We start from the raw sequence: 25761 nt of genomic DNA, 5'->3' as shown, positions 1-25761 counted from the left end.
GCTAATAAATAGAATTAACAATACAGTCTTCAACATACATATATTTCTAAATTCCACTTGCAAACGGTGTTCTAAGGCAAGCAGCAATTAATGCCAGATATTAAAAAAAAAAAGAATATTGAATTCAATGAATGTTTTCCTTAAATTGAAAATTGGAAGCAAATTTCATAGTGATTAAAGATCTGGCCAATTATGAACTGGACACTTGGAAGAGATTTTAAAAAATGGGTCCATACTGAAATTTCATAGAGAATAAATAGTATTTGGCAGGCATAGTTTCGACCAGTTTTAGTGGCCCCATTTTTGGTGTTGTTTTGGTTCATGAGGAAGGACTTATCTAGATGTAAATTATTTTCACCTGATTGCATGGAATAATTTGTAGAATGGCTGTCCTTAAGCCGTTAGACTGATGAAATTGAACACATTCAACTAAAAAGCAAAATAACCAAACAAAACTTTCTCACTGAATCAATGCAATGAAAGGCTCCTGAAAAGTATCAGTTTGTACTAAAAACCCCAAAATAGATGAGTAAAATAACCTGTTATAGATGAAATGAAGCCACATCTCTGGCTCTGATTATTCAAAGATTCTTCTCTTCCTTTGTCCCAATTCTGGTATATTACTGGGGCTCCATCTCTCCAGCTATAGGAAAATTAAAAATTTTAAAGTCTTCTCTCATTCTGCTTGTTCAATCTCTAACACCACTTCTGGAGTACTGGGGTATGAATTGAAGGCATAATATTTTATTAAATTTAAAAAATTCTCATATCTTGGGCTAGGGAAATTAAAATTTATAAGCTAAAGATAATGTTCGAAGCCTATTCAACAAATTGATCACTAAGATCTAGTCTAGTCACTCTGCAAATAAGACCTGTCAAACAAAATTAAATGCAAATTAGTCTAGGTCCATACCGAAATTTATCATTGGTGCCTTCTTCTCGAAGTCCAATCCACCAATTTACACCATACTTTGATAGCTATTTAAAAAAAAAAAAGAAAATGTCAGCATTTATTTTACTTGTTTTTCCTTTTCATTATTAAGATTAATGGGTTGCTGTTAATAGCTTTCTATTCTTCAGTATTTTACCCAATTATCTAAAGAAGAGTATAAACACTAAGGCTTAGCATCTTGAGAAAACCTGAAACTTTATTATTCTAAAATATTCCCTCCTCATTATAAAGAAAAATTAGAATCAAATATTGAAAATAATTTTAGTTTCATACAACATGCAATAAATACCTTTCTTACAACTTTCCCTATGTTTTTGAAAGTAAATTTTCTCTCATAATTGGGATTTTTAAAAAGTAATATTGTAAAGTAAAATATGATGTAGATGTCTTTTTTTTAACTGAAAATTAGTGTTTCGTCTCCTCAATGATTTATAAAAGTTACCGCATTTGCTATGTTATTTGAAAAAACAAATCCAAAGCACAAAGACATCAATAGTAAAAAGATTTTGAATTTTAAGCATTAGTCTGATTAGTAAGCTTTTCAACCCTTCCCCATTCAAACAGAGAGATACAATATAGGACAGAACAACACTACCAAGTTTCCAGTGTTTGACAGCTAGAAAATTATCCCTTATATATTTTATTAATTTTACACTATTATTTATCACACAAATCTCGGTACAATAAAGTATGAAATTGAAACACCATGCGCATGCACATGTACATGTGTACAGACACTCATTAGAACAGATGTAATACTGGACTTATGATCCAGGAAATTGAAATTCCCGCTTGAACTATAAAACAGCAAGAGGCAGTAAGCATTTCTCTAAGACCTCTAAATAGATATACTTTATTCTGCGTGTGTATGCGTGTGTGTGTGAAATGTAACCCAATGTTTTATGCTAAAGACCTGTTAATTTGAAGGCATTATAAATTTAAATTTGAACTTCCATTTCTTCTGTAAAGACTTGGGAATACATTTTAAGATACATATTTTTTTTCTATATGAATTTCAGGTCATTATAAAACAGAACCTCATAACTCTCTAACATTCTAATTTATAAACAGGTATTTTTACTCTTTAAGCAGTGTGGCTATCTGCCGTATCAGCAATTTGAAAATAATGCAAGATGGAGCAAGTATAATTTTGGATCCCTGAGGTGTTGTTTAATGGACGTGTTCTTACATGCTAAATTCGGATTCCTATTGCCAGACTTTGAAATGGGTCCACTGAGACTGGCTGTGAACTCAGTGGGAGAACCACAACAATTTCATTCAATCTAAAGAGGTCTCATGTGCAGCAATAGTGGAAATCATAGCCCGATTGTTCACGGCCCCAATTAAGGACCTCTAAAGAGAAATTATAACTACTGCATTTTAAGTGGCATATTTATTACCGCCTCAATTATAGCATGGTAATCCTCTACATGGCATATCATAACCTGTTGTGATATGGAATAAAACTACAAAGGACAAGTTAGAAGATACACAGGGTGAAAAATCCAGTGTGAAAAATGGATGTTTTAAATTTTAGCATAGGTATAAAACCACAATAGAAGACATTAATATTCTTTTCTATAAGAGAATATTAAAAATGTGATATGACCATGGATTTCATAATATCAGTTATGTTTTGTTACAGACGGCTATTATAGATAGCATCATATGGGAAAAACATGTACCAAAAAGAAATAAAAAACAGCAATGGCCAATATATTAATCTACTAAACAATATTAATCTACTAAATGAGGAAGGCATATTTCAGAATAATAAAGTTACAGGTTTTCTCAAGAAGCTAGGCCTTAGTGTTTATACACTTCTTTAGATAATCGGGTAAATACAGAAGAATGGAAAGCTATTCGTCTCTTTAAATGTTTCCATAAAAACGACAAAATGAAGTAATCTCAAGGGCTTAAAACACCAGATTTTGTAAAATGACTAATAAATTTGATATATTTTTGATAGAAATATTTAGAAATCAAAATTAAAAAAATTTTAAATCGTGTAAGCACAGCATAAAAATGTTAGCTGAAAGAATAAATTGGCTAGTAGTTCATGTCAAATAAATCCTAAAGAGTTTTCAGGTTCTTACTTCTTTTGGCCAACAAGATGACTCAAAAAACAGGTACTCAAAACTTCACTCTCATCATGCTTTGGTATCTTTTGCTATTCAAAGAGAAAATACCAGCTCATCGCTTTTCCAAGATGGACATATTTTGTTTAAAAAAAACTTCTGTGCCAGAGTTGTAAAATTGTACCCAGTTTTCTTTTTAAACAATTAGTTCTCCCCAAATAAAGGTTACTACTCTTCACAGAGGAGCTATACGACGCATGAAATTTTTAAAAATTCACTTATTCTATTCTTCCTACACTTATAGAATGGGTGTGTCATAAAAGTGAATGGTATGATCTCTACATGTTTAGTTCATCATTCTGGAATAAAAAAATAAAATAATTCATTATGCAAGATGTTCTCAGATATGGGATGTCTTACTTATGAAATGTAAATGGTTACCGTAAATACTAAAACCAATAAAAACGGCCGAACACAGCCACAAATTATGCAGAAATAAGAATTGCTTTAGAAATCTACAGCTTTCTTTTTTTCTAGATCGATACCTTTTCCCTTTGGCTCCTTTGCCCCTTTCTTAGTCTCCACATCCTAAACCATCTAATAATTTTATTTTGTAGCACAGTATAGTATCAGATCAGTCATCTGTTCATCCATAACACTGACAGGGCATTCTGTATTAACATGGTCACAGGCTGGGTAACAATTTTGCCATATAAGACACCACAGGGTTTTTCTTGTTTGAGATCGCAGCACTGACGATGACTTCTCAAACTTCTAAACCCATGGGTTTTACTGTTCCCTGTGTGGGAAGTATTAACTTTACTATCCCTGCTGTCTTCCCAATCACCAAAGACTGGAAGAGTGAAATAAATAAAAGTTAAAGAAAGAAAACCTGCATATGTTCTAATCTTTGTTGGAAAGATCGAAGAAGCCCTTCATTGCTTATATCTGAGACAGAGCTGGAGCCATCTTTTGGTTTTTAGAACTAGCATTTTAATATAATGAAGACATTATGCTCTTATATGACTCTGGCACTGCTGTTCTGCTGCTAGCAGAAGGTTTTTTTATGATGTCGTAAGTCAGATGGTCTGGGTTCACTTTCAGATTCCACCACTTAGCGCCTGAAACCAAGTCACTTCACCTATTTGGAGTCTTAGTTTCCTCATCTGTAAAATGTACTAATACTGTACTTCTAACAGAGAGTCCTTGGAAAGATGCCATTAAACGTTAGTACTTAGAATTGCACCTGACACTGCTACAAGTACTGGCCAAATATGAGCTGTTTATGAGACGTGTACTTTGCCATGCTTGATGGATTGTGATGTTTTGTTAACATTATGGTTTTGGCTCGAGTGTTCCATTTGCAGGACTGGACACATAGTAAAATGACCCACAAACTAACAGTGGGGAACATCTGGTTCTAGTGGTTGGTCTTCCATTGAGTCTCTGTGGGACTGTGGGGTTGTCACCTGCCCTCCCTGTATTTCAGCTTTTCCATCAAAATTCATAAGTAGTCCTGACCTGCCTACACCTCGCAGGCTGTGTGGACATGACACAGAACTGCAGAAGTGGGAAAGCTGCATGAGTTGTGAGGAAGACAAATCTCTTACAAGCAAAGGATGCTTTAATAGAGAACTTCATTTTAAAAGTCAATTTGCAAACATGAAAAGATGACAGAGTGAGAAAGGACTCCTGGAGATCATGAAATAATGTTAAATTATATTATGGAAAAAGAAGAAAGGCTTTTTCTTACTTTCAAAGATTTCCTGGGGAAAATTGGGAGTGAGTTTTTCCACCTTTAGTGCCTCCTTGGTAATTTGTACATATTGCTCTCTTTTTATGTACTATGTCATATTATTTTTAGCTTTTTAAAAACAGACCGTATCTCATTTTTGTGTCCTTGATATTTTTGTGTCTGACAAATACAACAGTACCTGACATATACATAATGCTCAATAAATGCTTGTTGAAGAAATACACCAAACATGTACTCTATTCCTTGGGAGTCTATTTCATTATTTAACAGATTTTGCATGCTCATTTAAAATTAACCCATCTCCTCAAAAGATTAAGTCTAGTCTTTATCGTAAATTGAAATGGAAAACATTCCTTCCCATTTTCTGTGTATTGAGTCTTTACAAACTTAAAACTATTGTACTCTTGTAAGTAAAATTCAAAACTTTAAAACAGCTACGAACCACCTCCCAGGTACTCTTGGCCCCTCATTAGGGCCTTTATTTTTCTCCATGCCATTTCTCTGTTTATCTTTTTCTAGATATTATATAGTTCTTTTTTTAATTTAAATTTTATTTTTTATTTTTTAATTACTGTTGACAATATTATTTTACATCAGTTTCAGGTATATAAACTATTATGTAACTCAATTTTCTCATATTGATTGTGGGCTTTCTTCCCAGAGTGGACTATAATCTCCAAAAGGGCAGCGATTTTGGTCTATTTGAACCCCTGATAGAGCACTGGCCCCTAGAAGAGTAGATTGAATAAATGTGTTGAATGATTGAGTGAACTTTACAAAAGCAATAAAGCTCCACTTACTTACTATGTAGCTAATAAAGAACGAAAAAAAGTGAAATGACTGACCAACATAGTAAACCCATGTTTCCATTATTTTCTCTGAAACTCTATAACAGAAGAAGTAAAAAAAAAGAAAGAAAGAAAAATCTCAAAAATCTATGACTTTTAATGAAACAAATAAATGCCTGAAGTCAAATAAATAAATATTTTCCTCAAGGACGGAGGAAGGAGCTAAACTCTAAATTTCTCATGGTTAATTGTATTCAAGTACCTCTCTTATTTTGCTGCGGATAAATTCTTGCTCATGTGCAGAATGAATTGTGAGAAGATCACTATGCAGCCAGCCACAGACAAACTCAAAGGAGGACCATTCTGAGGCATAGGTATGAAACAAGTACTCTGCGTTCTGATAAAAGAGCCAGGGTGCATCTGAAGGAAAAATAAACAATGCAAATGATGCAAAAATTATTGACTGATGTAATGCAGACTTATACAATGATTGACCCAAAATTTGTAATTTGGTCACTCAGCATTAAAAAAAATCATGTGTATATGTGTATAAATAAGTGTATTTATAAACACATAAATAATTATATAATTTTCTTAATTTCCTTAGTCTATCTCATATAAGAAACCTTCATTTGTATTCAAAGTCCTGGGATAGATGCATATTTTAAAATCATACATTATGAAAATGGACTTAAGCTATAATATTAGTCTTTAATCATATATAATGACATTTATTAATTTGATTATTTACTCATTATTAATTTGTTAATTTTAACAGATTATTTCTAGATTGACATTTCTAGATTGCTTGATTGGAGGACTATAATAAGACAATAATGATATGTAATAGCACATAGTTCTTACCGTACTGGTACCAGGGGGGAATCTTGGGTCTCACATCTGCAAAGTGAAAGTGAACTATCTTGAGTGACCTTTCTTCGCAGGTGTGCTATCTCTGAATTACTTCAGCTTTAGACGCAACATTTTGTATTTCACCTTTAAAAGACCATTTAAAAACCAGGTATTTTGGGCTGTTTGGTATATGGTTAGTTCTCATACTTGAAGAGCAGGCTCAAGAGAGGCCCCTGATTAAAGAAGGAAAGATGAGAGCACTTGCTGAGGGCCTATATATCACACGCTGTGCTGGGTGCTTTTACTTACTCATTTGACAAGTAATTTAGTTTGCTTGTAATGTCATCATGATATTTATTCGATCATACTTTCAAAATATAATACTCCACAATATAGTTGATTATTTTTATTTCCTGTAACTAACTTAGCATGTTGCACTGTAGTCATCTTTTCTCATTACCCTACGATATATTCCTCGCTAAAACAGTGCAATTTAGTTCATTACGAAGATTGTTGGTAGTATGGTTCAGGGTGCTTACATTTTAGATCTCTGTAACTCTTCACTTGGGAAAGTGCTACAGATTATTTGAAATCAAACATATAGTAAAGATCTTATTAATATTTTTACCTTTTGGAATTTTGCATATCCACTCACGTTTGGAATCACAGTATGAGGGCAGCAACGTTTTATTTGTCTTATAAACAGCACAATTTCTTGTATCTTCTCCAAAATAAGTATTGTCTAAAAATGAAGAGACAACCTGCAGCAGATGAAGTTCATTACTCCTTAATGGTGATCCCCCACAAAAAAGTTTCAAAAGATCAAAAAAGGCACCCTTGTAAATAAATCACAATAGACTTTTGGAGGAAGCTTCAGAAATGTCTGGATATAATTCCAGCTAAAGATTTTTCCATATTTGTGAAGAATGAGCTAATCAAACTTTAGCAGTTTTTTTCTATATATATATATATATATATATATATATATATATATTTTATTTTTATTTTTTCTTAAAAAGAGGTGTGCTACTCCTTGCTCCAGAAAGAACAAATCAGATGCATACTTCCTTCTGAACTTGCCCTGTTTCTCAACTGCCAGGATTAGGCTAGCTCTGGGATTCTGGGTAAACTTAGAGGCTCAGGGATCAGTCAGATTTGGGTCTCACCTTTGATGTAGATTCTTTTGTATAAACACTAAGCTTTTAGTCTCTAATCACTAAATTCTCAGTCATCACTCGCTTTGATCAGGAAACTATCCAACACTTTGCATGAGTGACTACACAACAGGGGTATTAAATAAAGATTTAACCTTTTCAATGATTTAATGCCTATTTGACAGAAGAGTAGATGAACCACAAGTAAAATTAGGGTAAAAATTTGGAAAAAAGAGGATGTCTCAAAGCCATTTATACTCCTCAAACGTGTACACAGTCATGCAACAATTCATCTAACTTCAATGCATATAAGCTACATGAACTCCGATTCAGAGAATGGCGTGAGTTTGAATATTCATTTTGTCCAGTGCGGAGTGGTGAGGAACTCAGTGAACTACTTCATGGCTTTATCTCATTTATTCTAAACCAAAATTGTCTATTCCTCAACTATTACTAATGAGTTTGTTTTATTAAAACAGAAGGCGATGTTTTCAACTTCTCCATAGTATGTTTCATTGTCAAGTGCCATGTTAATGTTAACTACCCAACTGTGCCATGAAGTGGCTGATGTTTATGGGTCAGTTTGACCCTGCTCTGCCCCGTCTGCTTTCTGGGCCTTAGTTTCTTCATCAGCAAAATAGATGGGTAGGGCTGGGCAATCTCTAATCCCCTCCCACTCTCTGGTCTGGATGCCCGTTTCAAAGAAGCAGTACATAACTGAAAACTTTATTATTTGTAAACTAGCATGCCCTTATTATTTTCTTCCCACTATAAGCATTTAGCTTTTCCACAAATCCCTTCCTTGATGCAGGTTCGAATGCTATTTATGTAGTGCGCCTGGAGATCCCATTCCTCTGTTGATCTTTACAGTTTCATACTTGCGTCCTGATAGATATTTTGCTAACTAGGAGACATTATAACACTGTGGCTTTGGAGGCAGATAACCTGGGCACCAACCCTGTTCTCCTATGTATTATTTTAGGCAAACTACTTAATATTCTAATACCCACTGCATTGACTCATTATAAGGATGGAATGAGGCCCTGCAGGAGTACACTAAGCTTAGTACTTAGGACATAATTAGAGCTCAATAAATAGGAGCTGCATTAAACGATCACTTCAGGCTGTTGCCAGCATCCCCATTTCACAGGTAAAACTGAATAATTCGGTTCTGCACATTTCTTGAGATGGATCCTATTTCAGTCTGGGATACTACTTTGTTATTTCCCCCATCCTCTTGAGGAAAATGTGAGAATTCCTCATTGCACCTGAAAAAATACGTAATAGTGAGTTCCCTCTTTCTTTCACAGAGGTTTTTACAAGTATGAGATTAAATGAAAAGCAAGTCATTTTTTTTCCCTCCCATATAACTTGCTTTGTCTGAGAAGGAGTTGATATTTCTAAGTCTGGCATTTCTGTCCTTTCAGAATGAGATATACTAAAAATGGTTCTTTTCATTGTGACATGGACAAAGGTCCCACACTCACATAATAAGGGGCTAAGCAGGAGAGGCAGATGGGGTAAACAGAGGTTGGTATTATTTTAAAAAACAGTTTCTTCTCTGCTGGAGACTCTTGACATGGGAGATAGTTTGAGGACCTTCTCAGAGACTTTGATTTCTTTTTTAGAATAAGATCCTACAGCTGGCCTCAGAGTTATCAGACTAGCAAAAATTCTCTAAGAGGTTACTGAAATAACTCTTCTGGTACCAGGGTCTGGGGCAGTTTTTGATTTGGGTCTGAGTCATGGGAAATATGATTATTATTTTCAGGTTCTTTTAGTTGGTGTACCAAGTGGTTCCAGGGCCATCTCTTTTGAATTCTGTTTCTTTACTCCGGTTTGGAAAGACTTACAGGAGTTCCATCAGACCACTCCCAAGACCCAGCACTCAGTGGGTTTCTTTTATTAAATCCAATCCAGAACTGCCTTTCTTCTGTCCTGTGAAGAGAAGAAACAAAAATTTGGCCTTTCCCATCGAACTCACAACATTATGAAAAAGGTTCAAGTTAAGTATTTATGTGCGCAGTAAATAACTGATGCTATCAGCAGGATTGATCAAATCTGACAAACGTTTATTGAACATTTCCTATGTGCAAAACATGAGATCTAAAATGAATGTGAGAAGATTTAGCCTCACTTCCTATTTTCTTGGTTTGTATGGTGTGGTCATTGGTGATGTGCAGTTGGGGAAAAGTCAGGGAAAATCAACCCATGTTGAGAACGTGGCTGTGTTGTGTTCATCAGGAATGGCAACACTTTTTAATATGGAAAGAACACATGAAAGCAAGTGTGGTACAAAAAATTTTGGAACTTCTCTTCCTTAGAGGGCTTTTTACTACTTGACTATTTATAATGCTTTACTGAGCTTTGATTTGTTGCTCTTTTGTCACATGTCCAGGTATTCTGGGAAGGTTAATCACCACCACACCCATCTGATAAAAGGTAGATGGCAGGATTTGGGTTTTTTTCAGCTTCCCATGTAAATGTTTCCACAGCGAATCAGTCTGAAGCACGGTAGATTAACTTCAGCAGTCACCACCCTGTTAGACTTGGCAAAAAGCCCCACAGAGGGCTGTCTTCCCTCCTATTAGGCCGGGGCAAATATGTCACATCACAAGGTACTCAATAAATCAAGCAATAAAGCCTAATTGTACAATAAACCATCTCACTAAGATCATTTTCTGAGAATAATTTTGAAGAATTAAAGTTTTAAAAGATTCAGAAGTCATGATAGATGCTTTATTTTCTTTATGCAGAGAAGCAAGCTTATTCTGAGGTGCCCCCTTCTCAGATTTTTGAGCTCCTCTACCTGAACGATAAAAATGAAAGCAAAATGTGACTTGGAAAATCCAGGAGATCACTGGGCCCGATTGGTCACTGCCATGACTACATCTTACGCTGAAGGTTGTGGAAAGGTAGGAATACTGCCTTTGGGTAAGCCAGGCATATTAATTTCAATGTCCTAGGCTGGAATTCCATATTACTCTCCCTGTAGTGAGAAATTTTTATTCCTTTCCTCACTGAATTCAGAGTTCTACAGCTTTCCCGCTGTATACTACCTCCTCGAAAATAATTCGCATTTATTTTTTCTCCATCGCTTCGCTTTCTTAAAATTGTATAATTTCTAATACCGTAATATAATAATACAAATAATAAAATAGGAACAGAAAAGCAGTGCCATAGGAAGGAGAGGTGCATATGCTAGCTATGAGAACTGGTTTATTTGCTATAACTAAGCATCAGGTTTGGCTGAACTCCCTGGCAGTCAGGGCAACAATAAAACATACATTTTATAGATTTTGTGATTGGGTGCTGAAGATTAATAACTTGATAGATGCTCGGCACTAAATTCTACCAGAAATTCCAAGTGTGAGAACTTACATAAATAGAAGTGACATAATGATGCTTGATCCTACAGAAAACATGGAAGCCATTCGCATGTAGTTGTTTCATATAGCAAAGCTCACTATATACAAGTACGCCAGTATGTTTTGCAAGGGCTAAAATCATGAAGTAAAGTTATAACTTTGAACAATAGAGATTTTTACGTATTTCTTAAATCTGTGGCCCCACTCTTGACTAAAAATCTAATTAAACAGAAAGCTTCTTGAACTTTTCTTTAACCCCAAAGACTGATTTGGCAGCTCTGGTGTGAGACCAGAGGGCTCCATGTTAAAAGATGTCCCAAGAGAGTGTGACGATCAGCAGCCAGGTCGGGGAATCATGGTCTCATGGTTTAAGGTCTGCATTTCCTACAGAGACCAGGAGTTCCATGGAGTGTTGGTAAGTGTTCTCAAAAAAAAAAAAAAAAAAGTTTTGTGGTCAGAGAAAGTGCTTCTGTCTAGAAGTCTTTACAATATTAATGTATATGGCAAATTTTCAAGATTGTACATTGCTTTGCAAACATATTTAACCATGAAATCCTCCTTTTCTCTCCACAGAGTACTCTATAAGACACACATTGGGAGACAGTGTCAAATCCATTTTTGTGGATTTTGGAGATGAATAATTTGATAGATGTTACATATTAAATTTAATATGTATTAAATTCATTACATGAGGGTGTCCCAAAGATAACTTATAGGGAAGACCAGAATCTTCCTCAAAAATTAGTTCTGGATTTTCTCTGAGATTCAAGCAAGTGTTTCATGGAGACTCCAGATTTCAGAGCTTGGAGCAGAGTGACTGGTGGTACACTTGTTTTTATTGAATAAATGCATGGAGCCATGGAGGCATGACCCTCTCCCTTAGGCCACAATTTCCTCGAAAGCAGGATTTTGTCCATCACATAGATTAGATTCTCCAGTTATCTATGCATATAACAGTATCTACTTCATAAAATATATTCTCCAAATGTATACTGACTAACAAGAACATTCTAGAGAATGAGGCCAAGGGATGGAAAGATTATAAGAGGACATGGTGGCCATATGCAAATATTTGACAATAGAATGGACTTGGTCTGTATTGCTCTGGCTTACTATAAAGTCGATGTTTGGGAACAGCCTCCAACAATGAAATGGGCTTTCTCCCAAGTAAAAAACATTCTGAAACTAAGAAGTCATGCAGGCAGTGGATGACCATGAGGATGTGGTGGAAGGAATTCCTGCATGTGAGTGGAAGGTAGCTCAAGGTTGCTTATGTTTCTTCCATTTTAAATTTAATTGATTTTTTAGCTCTGTGGAGTTCAAGATTCTGTAAATTTGCAAGATGGATGCAGATAAGTGAACATCTGTTTCCTCAAATGTAAAGTTAGGGTTGGATTAAGATTTTATTTTTTAAACAATAGGACTTCCTTTTCTTCCAAACAAAATCTTCCATGGACTCTTATTATACACAAAATAATTGGAAGTGGGGCTGGTTAAAGTTGCCCTGGTGAGTCAGTGAGCAGGGAACCAGAAGCTCTGCCTACTTGGTCCCCTCCTGCACTTGGGGCTCCAGAACCCTTTGGATCCTCAGACACTATGAAAACCACTGGGCTAGATAATTTCTGAATTTGGTTAAAAAAGTTCTAAAATTCTGATTTGAGGCACAAAGACAAGATTTCAAATATCAAAATCATTGTCACTTTGTTCTTTTTATGGAATTAGAACTTGGTGTAATATATATATATATAAATAAATATTGCACCATTTATATATGTGTGTGTATATATTTATATATATAAATATATATATTTAAATATATATAAATATATACACACACGTAAATATATAAATATACATATATAAATAAATATATATAAATATACATATTACAACTAGTAGTTAGTTGGTTGTAGGCTTGGAACAAATACTTGAGATTTTAAACAAATATTTGGGATACTGACTCCTAAGTAGCCATTACTGGGAGACAGAATATTCGACTGCAATGTTTTTAAAATTAATAAGTATTTACCAATTAAATTTTGAATGTAAAAGCATATTCACAAAATTCTCTTCCTCAATATGGGCAAAACTTGCAAGATGAGCTCCAAATTCTTCACAAAATACTTCAGCTTCTTTCCATGTTCTTTTCATAAAGGCTTTTTCACTATGAAATACCTGTATAGCAAAAGAAAAAAAAAAGTTGACACTGTCATGGATAAGCTAAGGTTATTTAATTGTGGACAAGAAAATAATAGTAATATAACTATTGTCATTATTATTTGTTAAAAGATTGACCCAGTAGGAAAAAATAACACTTACTGAATTAGAATGTGTCCAGTGATCATAAAACTATTATCTCATTTTATCCTCACAAGAAATTTATGAGGATTTGATAAACTCAGTTTTATTAATGAGTTCTTTGAGGATTATTTTTTTTTTCCTCCTAAATTTTCTGTGACTGGCATGTACGTGTCCCTTAAGAAATGTTTGTCAAGACATGAGGAGAGTCAGGCTTAGACAGTTTACAAATTTTAGGTCACACATCTACTAATTGGCAGAATTAGGATTAGAACCAATACTCCTTTGCTTTTAGAGTCTGTGAATTTCCATCCCATCGGGTTGCCTTCTGACAAATTAGAATTGGCTGAATGATCATGAATCTGGCTGACTCATGACAAGAAATGGGAAATGACAAATGACAAATGAGACCTGGACCTAGAACAGGTGTATTTCTAGGGTCTTTTGGTCTTGAGTATGCCTAAATTTTGTGTTGTTTCTCAGCTGTCCTGTTTTTCAGCTGTCCTCACAGTAGCAGGAAGAAGTCAATCAAATGGAGGGTCTATTTTTGACTTTATTTAAGATCAAGGGTGAAGGACCAAAGACCCAGAGCTCAGGATCCTGGACTTCTGCACCCTCCTCATTTTTAACTGCCCAACACTAATCCTGAGCCCCTGATGCAACCTCACTAAGCTCTGATTTGCTGAGACCAGAATGAATTAATTTCCCAGTCCTGTGGACTATAACACAGCCTTTCCATCTTTTAAATTATATGTCAAAATTCCCCTCCTTTGGGAACCTATCCTCAAATCACATTAAATTAATAAATCCTATCACCATGCCCATCAAACACACCGTATATTTATTGACGTATCAGGGTGACATATAGTAGAAAAAGCACTAGACTGAGAGTGTCAAGATTGGGGATTTATTCTAACTCTGTCAATAAATAGTTGTGATCTCGGGTAAATCACTTGTCCTCACTAGCCTCAGCTTACTCATTTCTAAGGTTTAATTTACTCTGTGAGGTCACTTCTAGGCCTATTATTCCATGAATTTAATGTAGAAATATATATGTGTACATTTAAATTGAGTGCATTCAAGGTGTTTCATGTCATCTACGAGACTACAATATCTCTAAAGATAGAGGCTATCTCCATTCTGTTTACATGTGCCTGTGTACCAGAGAAGAACTTTCTCCCATGATTTTGGAAATCTCTATTAATAAAATGAACCAAAGATCAAACTACCAAACAAAAATATCATACTTCAAAAAAAAATGTATTTCTGACATGAAGATTGTCGGTACTGATTTAAATTTAAGATCTAAAGTTGATTTGCAAAAAGACATTTCTTCACACATTTCTTCACACAAACACACACACAACTATACATATTAATTTCTTTGATCTGCGGGTGTGTGCAAATCTATCCTTAGTAGCAGAAAGGCATTATTCCATAGTAAGGACTTTATTAAATTGCTTATACCCAATAGGTAATTGTATCATTTCCATGCCCAGTGAGTGTCTGCCTCATTCATTTGATTTATGCTATCAGAACAATGTTGACTGAGACCTCAATAGCAATCCTCATGAGGAGGACTTCAGTGTCACCAGGGATATGTCAATCTTTTGACTTTAAAGTTATTCTGGAATAGAACTGAAAGGATAGAGACAGTCAACAAATATTAATTAAACACCTGCTGTGTGCCAGGCACTGTTTTGGAATAAAAGAATTTGGAATACATGGACAAAATTGAAATAATGTTGGTCCCACTAAGAATACCCAGGGAACCGTGGCATCACCTTGAAGCAGCTGGCTAGGCCAGGCTCTGACTCCCAGTCCAAAGAGCAGGAGTGAAAGGGCCATCTCTCTTGGTGTTCAGTTTTCTCCTGATTTTCCACTGGCTGCTTGCACAGGGACATTGCCTTAAATTGTCTACAGTCCTTCACTTCCCATCGGCCAAGTGGATTCCTTCCTCGCATGACAACACAGCCACCACTATAGCCTAAAAGCAGAAAACAACACTTTTAATACCAGACAACTAGAAAATTTTGTGCTTGGAAGGAAGCTCTTAGATTGTTGAATAATTGACATCTCAAAATGAAGCACCCAGACAAGAACAATAAAGATGAAAAAGGATGCTTTATTGATATGATTATCTCATTTTTATCCCACTCCAGAAAAAAGAATAGAAGATGGAAAAGTGAGAGAAGAGAGACCGTGAAGCTTGAAACTTGGACACTGTGAGCTCAGATGGCAAGTGATGAAAACTAGGAGCTGTTCCACCTTGAAACTAAAATATTCCCTGTATTGAATTATTGAGATTTTTTAACTGTTTAGAAAATAGTTTAACTCATCATTTCTTGAGCATCTGCTCTGTACACTGTGCTTTGAAACCCCACTGTGACAATCGAACAATGAAAAATGCATAGTGCATATCTTCTGAGAAATATATTCAATAGGAAAAAATATGTGAGTCATGAATTCAATGTAGTTGCAAGGTACAAAACAAAAAAACAAACCATAAACCATGGAAGAGTGGAAAGAATGAGATAAATTCTAAAGGGTGAAATTGAAGGCAGGAGTAGGGGCAGACATCAGGGAAAATGGAACAGCCATCTAGTTATGAACAAAACTTTACTTTATTCTTTTCTGTATGTTTGAACATTTTAAATAACATTTCAAATAAAATACTTTTCCATAGTAATGATTTTTATGTTAAGATCCTCAAGTTCGTCATCAAATCTATACAACTCACAAGATGGCTAAAAAACACACACTTCATATTTCAATGACTAGTAGAAAACAATCCCATTTCAAAAATAAAATAAAAGTTGAGGTAGAATGAGCTTCTTTTTTCCTGAATTCAGAGTGATCATCTAATGAACTAAATAAACATTCAATAACAACAACAAAATTGTGCATCTACATCTGCATACCAGGCTAAGTTTTATATCAGCTGCTAGAGATAGAAGGACAACACACACACACACACACACACACACACACAAAACTCTTAGTTTAGTGTGAGGCACAGACACAGAAAAATTAATTACAATAAACATAATGCGTGAAGTGCTATAGTGACGGTGTGTGTGGGTTCAAATTTTTGTGGGGAGACTTCAGAAGAATGAAGTCTGCCTTGGGATGTCAGTATAAGATTTTCAGAAAGTGACGTCTGACCTGAGTTTTGAAAGATGAGAAGGAGAAAAGAGTTTTCAAGGGGGTGCTTATAAAAAAGCAAGTGATCATAGATGAAACATCTGAAGACTTGTGATGATTCTGGACCTAAAGGCACTTTTAAAATGTAGTCACTTGGTACCGCATATTTGCGAAGCTTAATTTCCTTTCAGAAGTAATGGTTTCAATTTTTTTAGATACAGGGTAAGTGACATTATCCTTGTCAACCATGTTTTGGTTGTTATACATGACAGAAAGACTAAAGAGAGGGAAAATTAAGAGTGAGAGAAGAAAACAGACAAGTTGTACAAAGAGCCTCTCCTAAAGGAATGGAAGACTTTGTGAAATCGAGAAAGTATAAAGGAGCTAAAGAATTTCAACAATCCTGAGTGCACACTGGGCATCATGATGACAAGACAGTCCCCATCCACAAGAAGCACACGGTCCTGTGTGTGTGTGCACACTGATACATCAGACACCCACAAGAGTAAAAATGTAAACAAAGAAACAGGGAAGCATAGTTAGTATGACTTATATAGCAGGAAAGGAAGTCATAAGAGAGTAGATCCATACAAAAACCATTGGTTAGCTCCATCGAACAGAACAGTTAATTAGTGTTAAAGATGGAGGGTTGGGAGACAGGAAATAGCAAGAGATTAGAGCCTGCAACCACAATTTGCCATGAATGGAGCTTTGCGGTCCTGTCGAACGTAATTTTGAAATGCAGTTCACAATCTAGCTGGGTCATGAACAACAGAGATGCTGCATGCTCTGTGAAATGAAATTCTATTGAAACCGAACTGTAGAAATCCACGTGGAAGCTGAAAGTGTCATGTCCTAATGGAGTCGCTCTATTTGAAAGTGGAGAGAAGCCATACACTCTCACCTGATTCCTCCATCCTTTCTTTCTCAGCAGCCTTGGACTTAGAGCCTGATCTAGGGTTCTAGTTCCAGCACAAATATTTAGTAACTTGAAACTCAAACAGGTTATATTAATTGCAAGAAAAGCTTATCTAAAATATAGGGGTAATAATCTCTTCTCATAGGTTGCATGAAAATCAAATGAAATGATACATTAAAAAGCACTCTGAAAGATATGAAGGGCTAAAAAACACTGCTAAGATGTTGCTTCTGTTCTTATTCTGGCTGTTTTTATTACAAAAGCTGGCGTTTTGTGGCATGAGTGCTGCCTGTGCGTTCAAAGAATTTTTAAAAAGCTCGAATCAGCAAGTTTAAAATCTAATATACTTTTTTGTTGGTCTTGCATTTTGTCTTACTTTCTCACATCAGACAATGATTAAATAGCTTTGGTTTTAGATATAGATATTCAACTCATCTTCATTAGTGGAGAAGATGTTTGTGAACTGCTATGAAGATGAGAGGTGCTGTAGGAGTGTTATTGGTATTCTAAAGTGGTTAACTTAATGGAACATTTGACCCAAATTTTAGAATCTCAGCCCCAAAGAAGCAGTAAAGTAGTGTAATAAAGGGAGACTGGGCTAAGGGAGAGATAAGCAGAATTTATAATCCTATATTATGGAGATGCTTGCCAAGCCAAATAATAAGGGTAGGGTATGGGAAAGAGCAGAGGTGGTTTTTCTCTCAGAGAAAATATTCTCAAATTCGATAACTCATTTCCCATTGGAGAGGAAAAACTATCATCCTATTCTACAGTAGTAAATCTCACATTTAAAGTAATTCTCTTTACCTGCCTACCTCTACCTTCCTTCACTCTCTTCAAACATGAATGGGAAAACTTTCAATCAATTAAGAAATTTCAGTTCACTAGTCTAGACTCTTGCACTTGGCAAAGCTATCTAACCATATGAGATGAACTGAGCTGGGAAAGCCTCCACTCTCTACCTCTCTGGCCAAATACCTGAAAACAAACAAAATCTATTTGTAGCCTGAGGGCCAGGAGGAAACTACAGCTGGGCCTTTAGAGCCTCTAGACAATTATTTGACTTGAATCTGTCTAGTTATTCTCCCATTCCCTGCCAAAAAACCTTTCACTTTCTCTCAAGTCCTCTGCACTACCCATCTTCCTTCTCTCTCCTTTCTTTCTCCATAGAGAAAATGAGGCCATTGGGACAGGGAAGGCGAGTATTCATGGAGTTCTGTGTATCCGCCCGATACTGTGCTAGGCATTTTATATGGTCTTTTCCCTACTGAACTTCAAAAACTACTTGAGGCAGATATTAGTATCTATAGCTTGCAAATGGAAAAACAGAAGCATAAAGGCTGGGTGACTTGCCTAAGTCCACATAGTGAGGGATTGATCTAGAATTTGAAAGCAGATTTATCCGAGTCCATTATGAGATGACATTAAGGTACAGAGTAGGCAGGCATTCAATAAACACTTGCTGAAAGAATGACTGAATATTCCCCTCAAACAATGTGCCTCCATTTCCATAGAGCTCTGTCTTTTTTCCCTGGTCATGTTCTCTCCTTTGTGTGGTTACAGCATTTCCTTGAAGATCTATTATCACATCTTTACCTATATGACAGTTACTTACACGGATTATAAAAAGATTATCAAAAGCTCCAAAGGGTGCTTAGAAATGTGGCTGAGTTTCTCCTCATTTATATGGTGGTTCATTTTAGGTCTCTGAGGAGCCTTAGAGAGAATTAGCCTATCTGCCTGCTGACTGAACAGCTTCTTACTACTCTCTGCTATAAGTGGGGCACGTTCAAGAAAACAGGCCTGACTTGCTTTACTGGGGTCCCATTTTTCTTTTCACTGGCAGAAAACTTCCACCGACTTGGGACACTTGGGGAAGTAAGCACTAGAATTATCTCATTTGAATGAAATAGCTTTCTGCCTTTTTTGCAGTGGTATATAGATCTAGAAACGTAACACCTCGGAGCCTGAGTTATAGATGGATGCAAAATAGTGGTTCCAAAGTGTTTCCTTTTTTCTACAGACATCTATGAAATTCTAATATAACTTGGAAAGCTTTTTCGAATGTCTTGACAAATACAGACTCATCTATTTTCTTTAGCCATTGAGCAGCCTCTATTTATATTGAATATTTAATCTAAGTATAAAGTATATTTTAGTTTCTATGCATTAGCTTCTTTCTAAATGAACAAGGCCTGATTTATCATTTTCCCTTTAATCAGTAGTACTAGTAAGTAAGGATCAAAACTGTTTTACCTGAATATTTATCTCTCTCAAAATATCAAGTACCATAGAGTCTCTTTGTTGTTGTTATCGTTTCTAAATAAAAATAACAGAATGTTCTAGAGTTTTGAGAATAGAAAATTTTGGCATGAAAGAAAAGAAAAATGGGTTAACCAAAAACCTTGTAGTCCTGAATTCAAACTGAAAGTGTAAGTTTGAACTACAAAAGTAATTCATCTGACACACACACACACACACACACACACACACACACACACACACTTTCTAGCAATATTCAATGAAATGGACTGGAAACAATAATAAACTAATAAACAATGAGCATTCCTATACTTAGATTGTGATATTGAAATAATACCATTTCTCATTAAAAGTTCCTTGATAAAATGGTCGTTTCTAGGTTTGAGCAGAAATGTACATCTTGTTATACCAGATAGCAAAGAAGTTATCAAAGGCTTCTAGTGTTACATTAAAAAAACTTAGGAGGTAGTGGTTAAGATTTTCATTTTCATTAAAAAGGGTAATAATCGTATAGAGCCAGAGGAGAGAAAGAGCAATCAAGGAAATCGTTTCTTAAACTATATAAATGTCTAACTAATGTGCTGTATACTTAAAACTAATAATAAAATAAAATTTTAATAAAAGGGTAATAATTGTAGTGAATTAAAACACATCAAATGTGTTTAAAACCCTTTCTTCATAGTCGTGCTAAAAAAACTGGTCACTGTTGCAGGAAACTGATAAACAAATAACCATTAAAAAGCTAGCAAAGGGAAAGAATTAAGCATTTATTTTGTATTTTTTATAAAAACTGTTATATTAACTAAAAGTTGAGAGAAATTATTTGTTTATAAAAATATACCCCCAGTTATGAGTGAAAAAATCCTTCATGAATCAATGGATCTAGGCATCAATCATTAATGGTTCTTAGTATTGCATTTGGACATTATGTGCCTCCAGATAGAACACACAATTATGAAATGGTCTTCTCAAAAAACGATAAGAAAATCTTAATTGGATCAGACCTCTGATTCTAATTTTTTAAAAATATAAACGTAATTTTATGGAAACTAAAGAGGTAGAGTAATGCGTTAAACAACATATGGAGATACAATCACAAGTCCAGACCATTGGTCATTCTACAGAACAAACAACCTATTTGCATCAACAAATAAAATAAAAGGTAGGGGCAAGGAAAAGGGAAACCTAGAGATTAAAACAGACTTTAGATTTATCGACCAACTACAATGAGTGAAAGTTTTTTGGGTCTCAGTACAAACTGTAAAATACATTATATTATATTTATGAGTCATATAGAAATTTGGGCATTTACTGAAGATTTGTTATGGATTATAGTTAATTACTTTTAGGTGTGATAATTGTATTATCTTCATGTTTTTAAAAAGGGGTCTTCATTTTTTAGAGATAATACTAAAATATTTACGGATGAAGCATTATAATGTCTGGGATTTGTTATGAAATAATATGGAAAGTGGGAGGAGTAGAGGGAAGGTACAGAGAAAACAAGATTGACCATGAGTTGATAACTGATGACACTTGATGACAGGCGTTTGGTGGTTCACTACAATATTTGGAGAACATAATACAGAGTTGAAAAATATGGCAGAACGGTGATTCCACCACAGATTAAATGTTTTGATGGTATGACATAAGGAGAGTGTCTTGGCTGAGTTTATAAAAAGCTGCAGGCTTCCTGTTCAGGCATCAATTTATATCATTGGTCTGGGCTGGATTAAGATTCTGACATGGAGACTAAGCTAATGGATTTGTGTGTGTGTGTGTGACAGGCAGAAAAAAATGTGATTTAGGGTGATGTTTCTGCAAACTGCAATTTAAAAAAAAAAGAAACACAGGGGTTTTTATATTGTCATTTTCTTCAAAAAAAGATTTACATTTTCATCTTATTCAGAGACTATTTACTCAGTGTTAATCAGCATGAGCAGCCAAACTGAGCACAATGACATTATTTTTGCTTCGGGGAATAGAGAAAGAGTAGTGCCACTCAAATAAATTACAGCAGAAACTTATGAATGACAAGGAGCTCTGCTTCAATTCTAGGTTTTAGACATCCAAATATGCCTCAAGGTAGGTGACATTAAAAACTAAGAATTTTGTCTACTCAAAATGTATTAATTTATTTTGACAGGTATAGACATTCTTAACAAAATTCCAAAGTATATTAGAAATGATACCTGAGCTTTTTTTTTTTTTTCCAGTAGAATGTGACACAGAACTTTACTATTCTCTGCATTTTAATAATATTCATAGATTTGTAGAATGAGAAGGTTGTTTATTGAGTGAACTGTGATGTTTCTTGTTTAGAGCTATGCAAAGTCACCAGTTTCTATACAAATTTCCTAAACCGGTGCTAACACACAAAAAATCTGACTTGTCTTAACTTCATCTTGTATACATCTTTAAAAAGTACAGTTTAAAAAAAATAATAATAAAGTATATATTTTAGAGCATTTTAGGTTCACAGGAAAATTGAGTAGAAAGTACAGACTTTCCTTATGGCCCCAGCCCCCATATGCATAAAACCTCCTCTGCTATTGGCATCCTATATCACAATGCTATATTTGTAAAAACCTGTATTGGCACATCATTATCATCCAAAGTTCATGGTTTAAACTGGGGCTCACTCTTGGTGTTGAACATTCTATGGTTTTTGGACGAATGTATAATGACATATATCCACCATTGTAGTATCGTATAGAATAGTTTCACTGCCTGAAAAATCCTCTGTGCCTTGCCTATTCATCTGTCCCTCTGCACTAACCCCTGTCAATCACTAATCTTTTTACTGTCCCTATAGTTTTGTCTTTTCCAGAACGTCATATGGTTGAAATCATACAGTAAGTAGCCTTTTCCAATTGGCTTCTTTCACTTACAATATGTATTTTAAGTTTCCTCCATGTCTTTTCATGGTTTGATAGCTCATTTCTTTTTTAGCACTGAATAATATTCCATTGTCTGGATGTACCACAGTTTTTTTACCCATTCACCTACTCAAAGACATCTTGAATGCTTACAGTTTTGGCAATTATGAATAAAACTTCTATAAAAATCCACATGTAAGTTTTTGTGTGAACATGTTTCCAATTCATTTGGGTAAACAGAGAGTGTGATTGCTAGGTCGTATAGTAAGAATATGTTTAGTTTTGTAAAAAACTGCCGAAATCTCTTCTTTTTCTAGTTTCCTAAGGTGGAAGTTTAGATAATTGCTTTTAGATATTTCTTTTCTAATATATACATTTAATGCTACAAATTTCCCTCTAAGCACCACTTTCTCTACATCTTACAAATTTTAATAAGTCATATTTTCATTTACATTTAGTTTAAATTTTTTTTTTAATTGACCAATGTGGTATTTAAAGTGTATTGTTTAATCTTTAAGTGTTTGGGGATTTTCCAGCTATGTTTCTGTTGATTTCTAGTTTAATTCCACTGTGGTCTGAGAGCAGACAGCATATGATTTTTATTCTTTCAAGTTTGATAAGGTGTGTTTTATGGCCCAGAATGTGGTCTTTTTGGTGAATGTTCTACCTGAGCCTGAGAAGAATGTGTAACCTTCTGTTGTTGGATGAAATAGTCTATAGATGTCAATTATATCCAGCTGATTGATGGTGCTGTTTAGTTCAACTTTATCCTTACTGATTTTCTGCCAGCTGGATCAGTCCATTTCTGGTAGAGGAGTGTTAAAGTATCCAACTATAATAGTAGATTTATCTATTTTTCCTTGGAATTCTATCAATTTTTTCCTCATGTATTGTTACACTATTGTTAGGTGCATACACATTAAGGATTGTTATGTCTTAGAGTATTGACTCTTTTATTGTTATGTAATATCACTTTTTACCTGGGAAAATTATCCTTGTTCTGAATTCTGTTCTGTCTGAAACTAGTATAGCTAGTTCTGTTTTCTTTTGATTAATGTTAGCATGGTATATTTTTCTCCGTCCTTTTAATCTATACGTGTCTTTACATTTAAAGTGAGTTTCTTGTAGACAACATAAAGTTGGGTCTTTTTCTTAATCCACTCTGTCAGTATCTATCTTTTATTTAGTATATTTGTTCCTTTGACTAATGACGTTTATATATTCGATATGTGATGATAATTATTATTATAGTATAATAATAATATTTATCTTTCCTCAGGGAAGTGTCTGAGACTTGTAACCCATTTCCTCCAGATGCAAATTTCGAGGTAACTTATTACCTATTATCAGCTGGAGTAGCCCTGAGCAAGATCCACAGGCAAGAAAGAGACCAAGGCCCTCAAACAGGAATTTATGCTGAGGTAAAGGGGCGTTGGGTCGAGCTTAATGACCTTAACTTAATGAAAGGGCTTTAATCTTATTCCATCGGGGCTGGTTCTCGTCTACGTTGCAACTGAAGCCATTAGCTTCTTTTGGAACTGGCTAACCTAGCATAATTTCATGCTTTGGGTTCTAGAGCTTGATTAGGTCACATGAGGGTGAAATCCATGGAAGAGCTGGACGAATGAGAATGTTATCTAAGTAATGAGTCAGCATTTCTCAGCAAAGTCACGCGGCAGTGACTGTGAACTGATGATATGTGCTCACATGTGCCCGTTCGCTGTGAAGTATCACAAGCTATTCGGGAGTAAGTAAGCCCCTGAAATTGTTACAAAGAATTTAGAGGAAGAAACTGAACTTCCGCTAATAAAGGAATGTGTGGTCTTGAGCAATAAATTTATACCCTGAACATATCACATGACCCATATAGATTATACTTTAAAAAATGACCAGCCATATATCATCCCCTGAGAACCTGGTAATTGTTTTAGTTGATTTAGGCATTAAGAAAACTTTAAGGAAGAATCAAAAGAGGTGGGCCAAGGGGTGGAAGAAATTTGTGGCAAAAAAAAAAAAAAAACAGGAAGGAGAAGTAGTGTCACAGTCCCTTCTACTCACGGGGCTGATGTGCATTCCAGTGTGTGTATTGCACCGGCTCAGACTTCTGCCCTGCTGTCTTCCAAGTATATTCTCCTGTGTCATTTTTGTCTTGAAGAGCTATCCAAAAATAACTGTCCTTTGTTTTCACCACACTACTAATCAAACTGGTAATAAAAGCCTGTTCGAACCTTAAAAAAAGGAAAAAGGAAATGGTTATAGTAAGTTTCTGGGCAATAAAAAAAAGTCATTAAAAGATAATAAGGTGGACAGACTGGCTCCAGAATAAACATTTCTCATGAATTCTTTAGAACATGGAAGCAGGAAAGTGCCCGAAGATCCTGAATATTACTAATAAATGCCAAATGTCAGTGCAATTTCTAAAAATACATGATGGAGGAGAATTTGACTCTTACAGACAGGGCTTAATTCTTTGAAGGAATAGAGTCCAGCTCCAGTTTCGAAGTGTAGGTGGTAAAGTCCACAAAGCTAGCAATAACGCATTTCTTGGCACAACACGTGACCTATTTTGTAATTAGGTCACACAGCGCACACCGAGCAATAACTTGCATGAGGTAAGGGGTTGACACTGGGAGAAGGAAGGATATTCTGCTTTTCTGAATGAACATCTGCTAACAAAGTTGACATGCACCCACCCACCACACTTGCTTGGTGAGAATGGAACAGAGATTGGAGTAACAATTTTATGCCTCCCAAATCAGTTTGTTCATAGGCACGTGGCGTCCTTGGCTTATTCAAATGTATTCAGATATGCACATTCGCTTTAGATAAATTTAAAATCCTAGGAAAACCCAAGGTATTATACCCAATAATATTTTTCCCAAACAGCTGAATGAGTTCGTGTTCACTGATTAGTGGCAATGCTCCCTTCTCGACATGAATGCATCAAAAGTAGAATCTAGAAAACTTGTATATATGCTTCCACACAACTACCTAAAAGAAAAATGTGAGTATTAAAATTTAACTAGCACTGAAGTTTTATGCTCTGGTTGAAACTACTTTGAAAAATTTATTTTCAATACACATAAAGTTTTGAAGAAACATTTCAAATGGCGATTTTTGGCTAGACCTGCTGCGTCAGTGAGAAGGGAAAGGCCTGATGAAACTACCCAGGAAAACTAATGAGAAAACAAATTAGACTTCTTCATCCAATTTTGGAATTTTTCGTTACCATACATCCTTAACTTGCAAAGGGAAGCAAAAGCAACGGGATCATTCAGGAATTGAAAAGGCTCAAAGGAAATAGGAGAGGG

General features: G+C 35.2%; 1 protein-coding gene across 3 annotated transcripts in view; it reads right to left on the bottom strand.

Moving 5' to 3' along the window:
* The window catches only part of PLA2R1 (phospholipase A2 receptor 1), a 94191-nt gene that overhangs the window by 23151 nt on the left and 45279 nt on the right, over positions 1-25761 (bottom strand). For all 3 annotated transcript variants that reach the window (XM_016152811.2, XM_036236952.1, XM_036236951.1), the window contains 9 exons: positions 24509-24678; positions 15031-15233; positions 12978-13123; positions 9434-9518; positions 7055-7187; positions 6439-6474; positions 5837-5994; positions 914-978; positions 540-643 (listed from right to left, as the gene is read on the bottom strand). In XM_016152811.2, the coding sequence (XP_016008297.2) occupies positions 540-643; positions 914-978; positions 5837-5994; positions 6439-6474; positions 7055-7187; positions 9434-9518; positions 12978-13123; positions 15031-15233; positions 24509-24678 (1100 nt within the window). The remainder of the gene's footprint in view (positions 1-539; positions 644-913; positions 979-5836; positions 5995-6438; positions 6475-7054; positions 7188-9433; positions 9519-12977; positions 13124-15030; positions 15234-24508; positions 24679-25761) is intronic.

The sequence above is a fragment of the Rousettus aegyptiacus genome, unplaced genomic scaffold, assembly GCF_014176215.1.
Source record: "Rousettus aegyptiacus isolate mRouAeg1 unplaced genomic scaffold, mRouAeg1.p scaffold_m13_p_2, whole genome shotgun sequence".
NCBI classification, from domain to species: Eukaryota; Metazoa; Chordata; class Mammalia; order Chiroptera; family Pteropodidae; genus Rousettus; species Rousettus aegyptiacus.
Note: the sequence above shows the minus strand (reverse complement) of the source record. Positions and strands in the feature narration are given on the sequence as shown.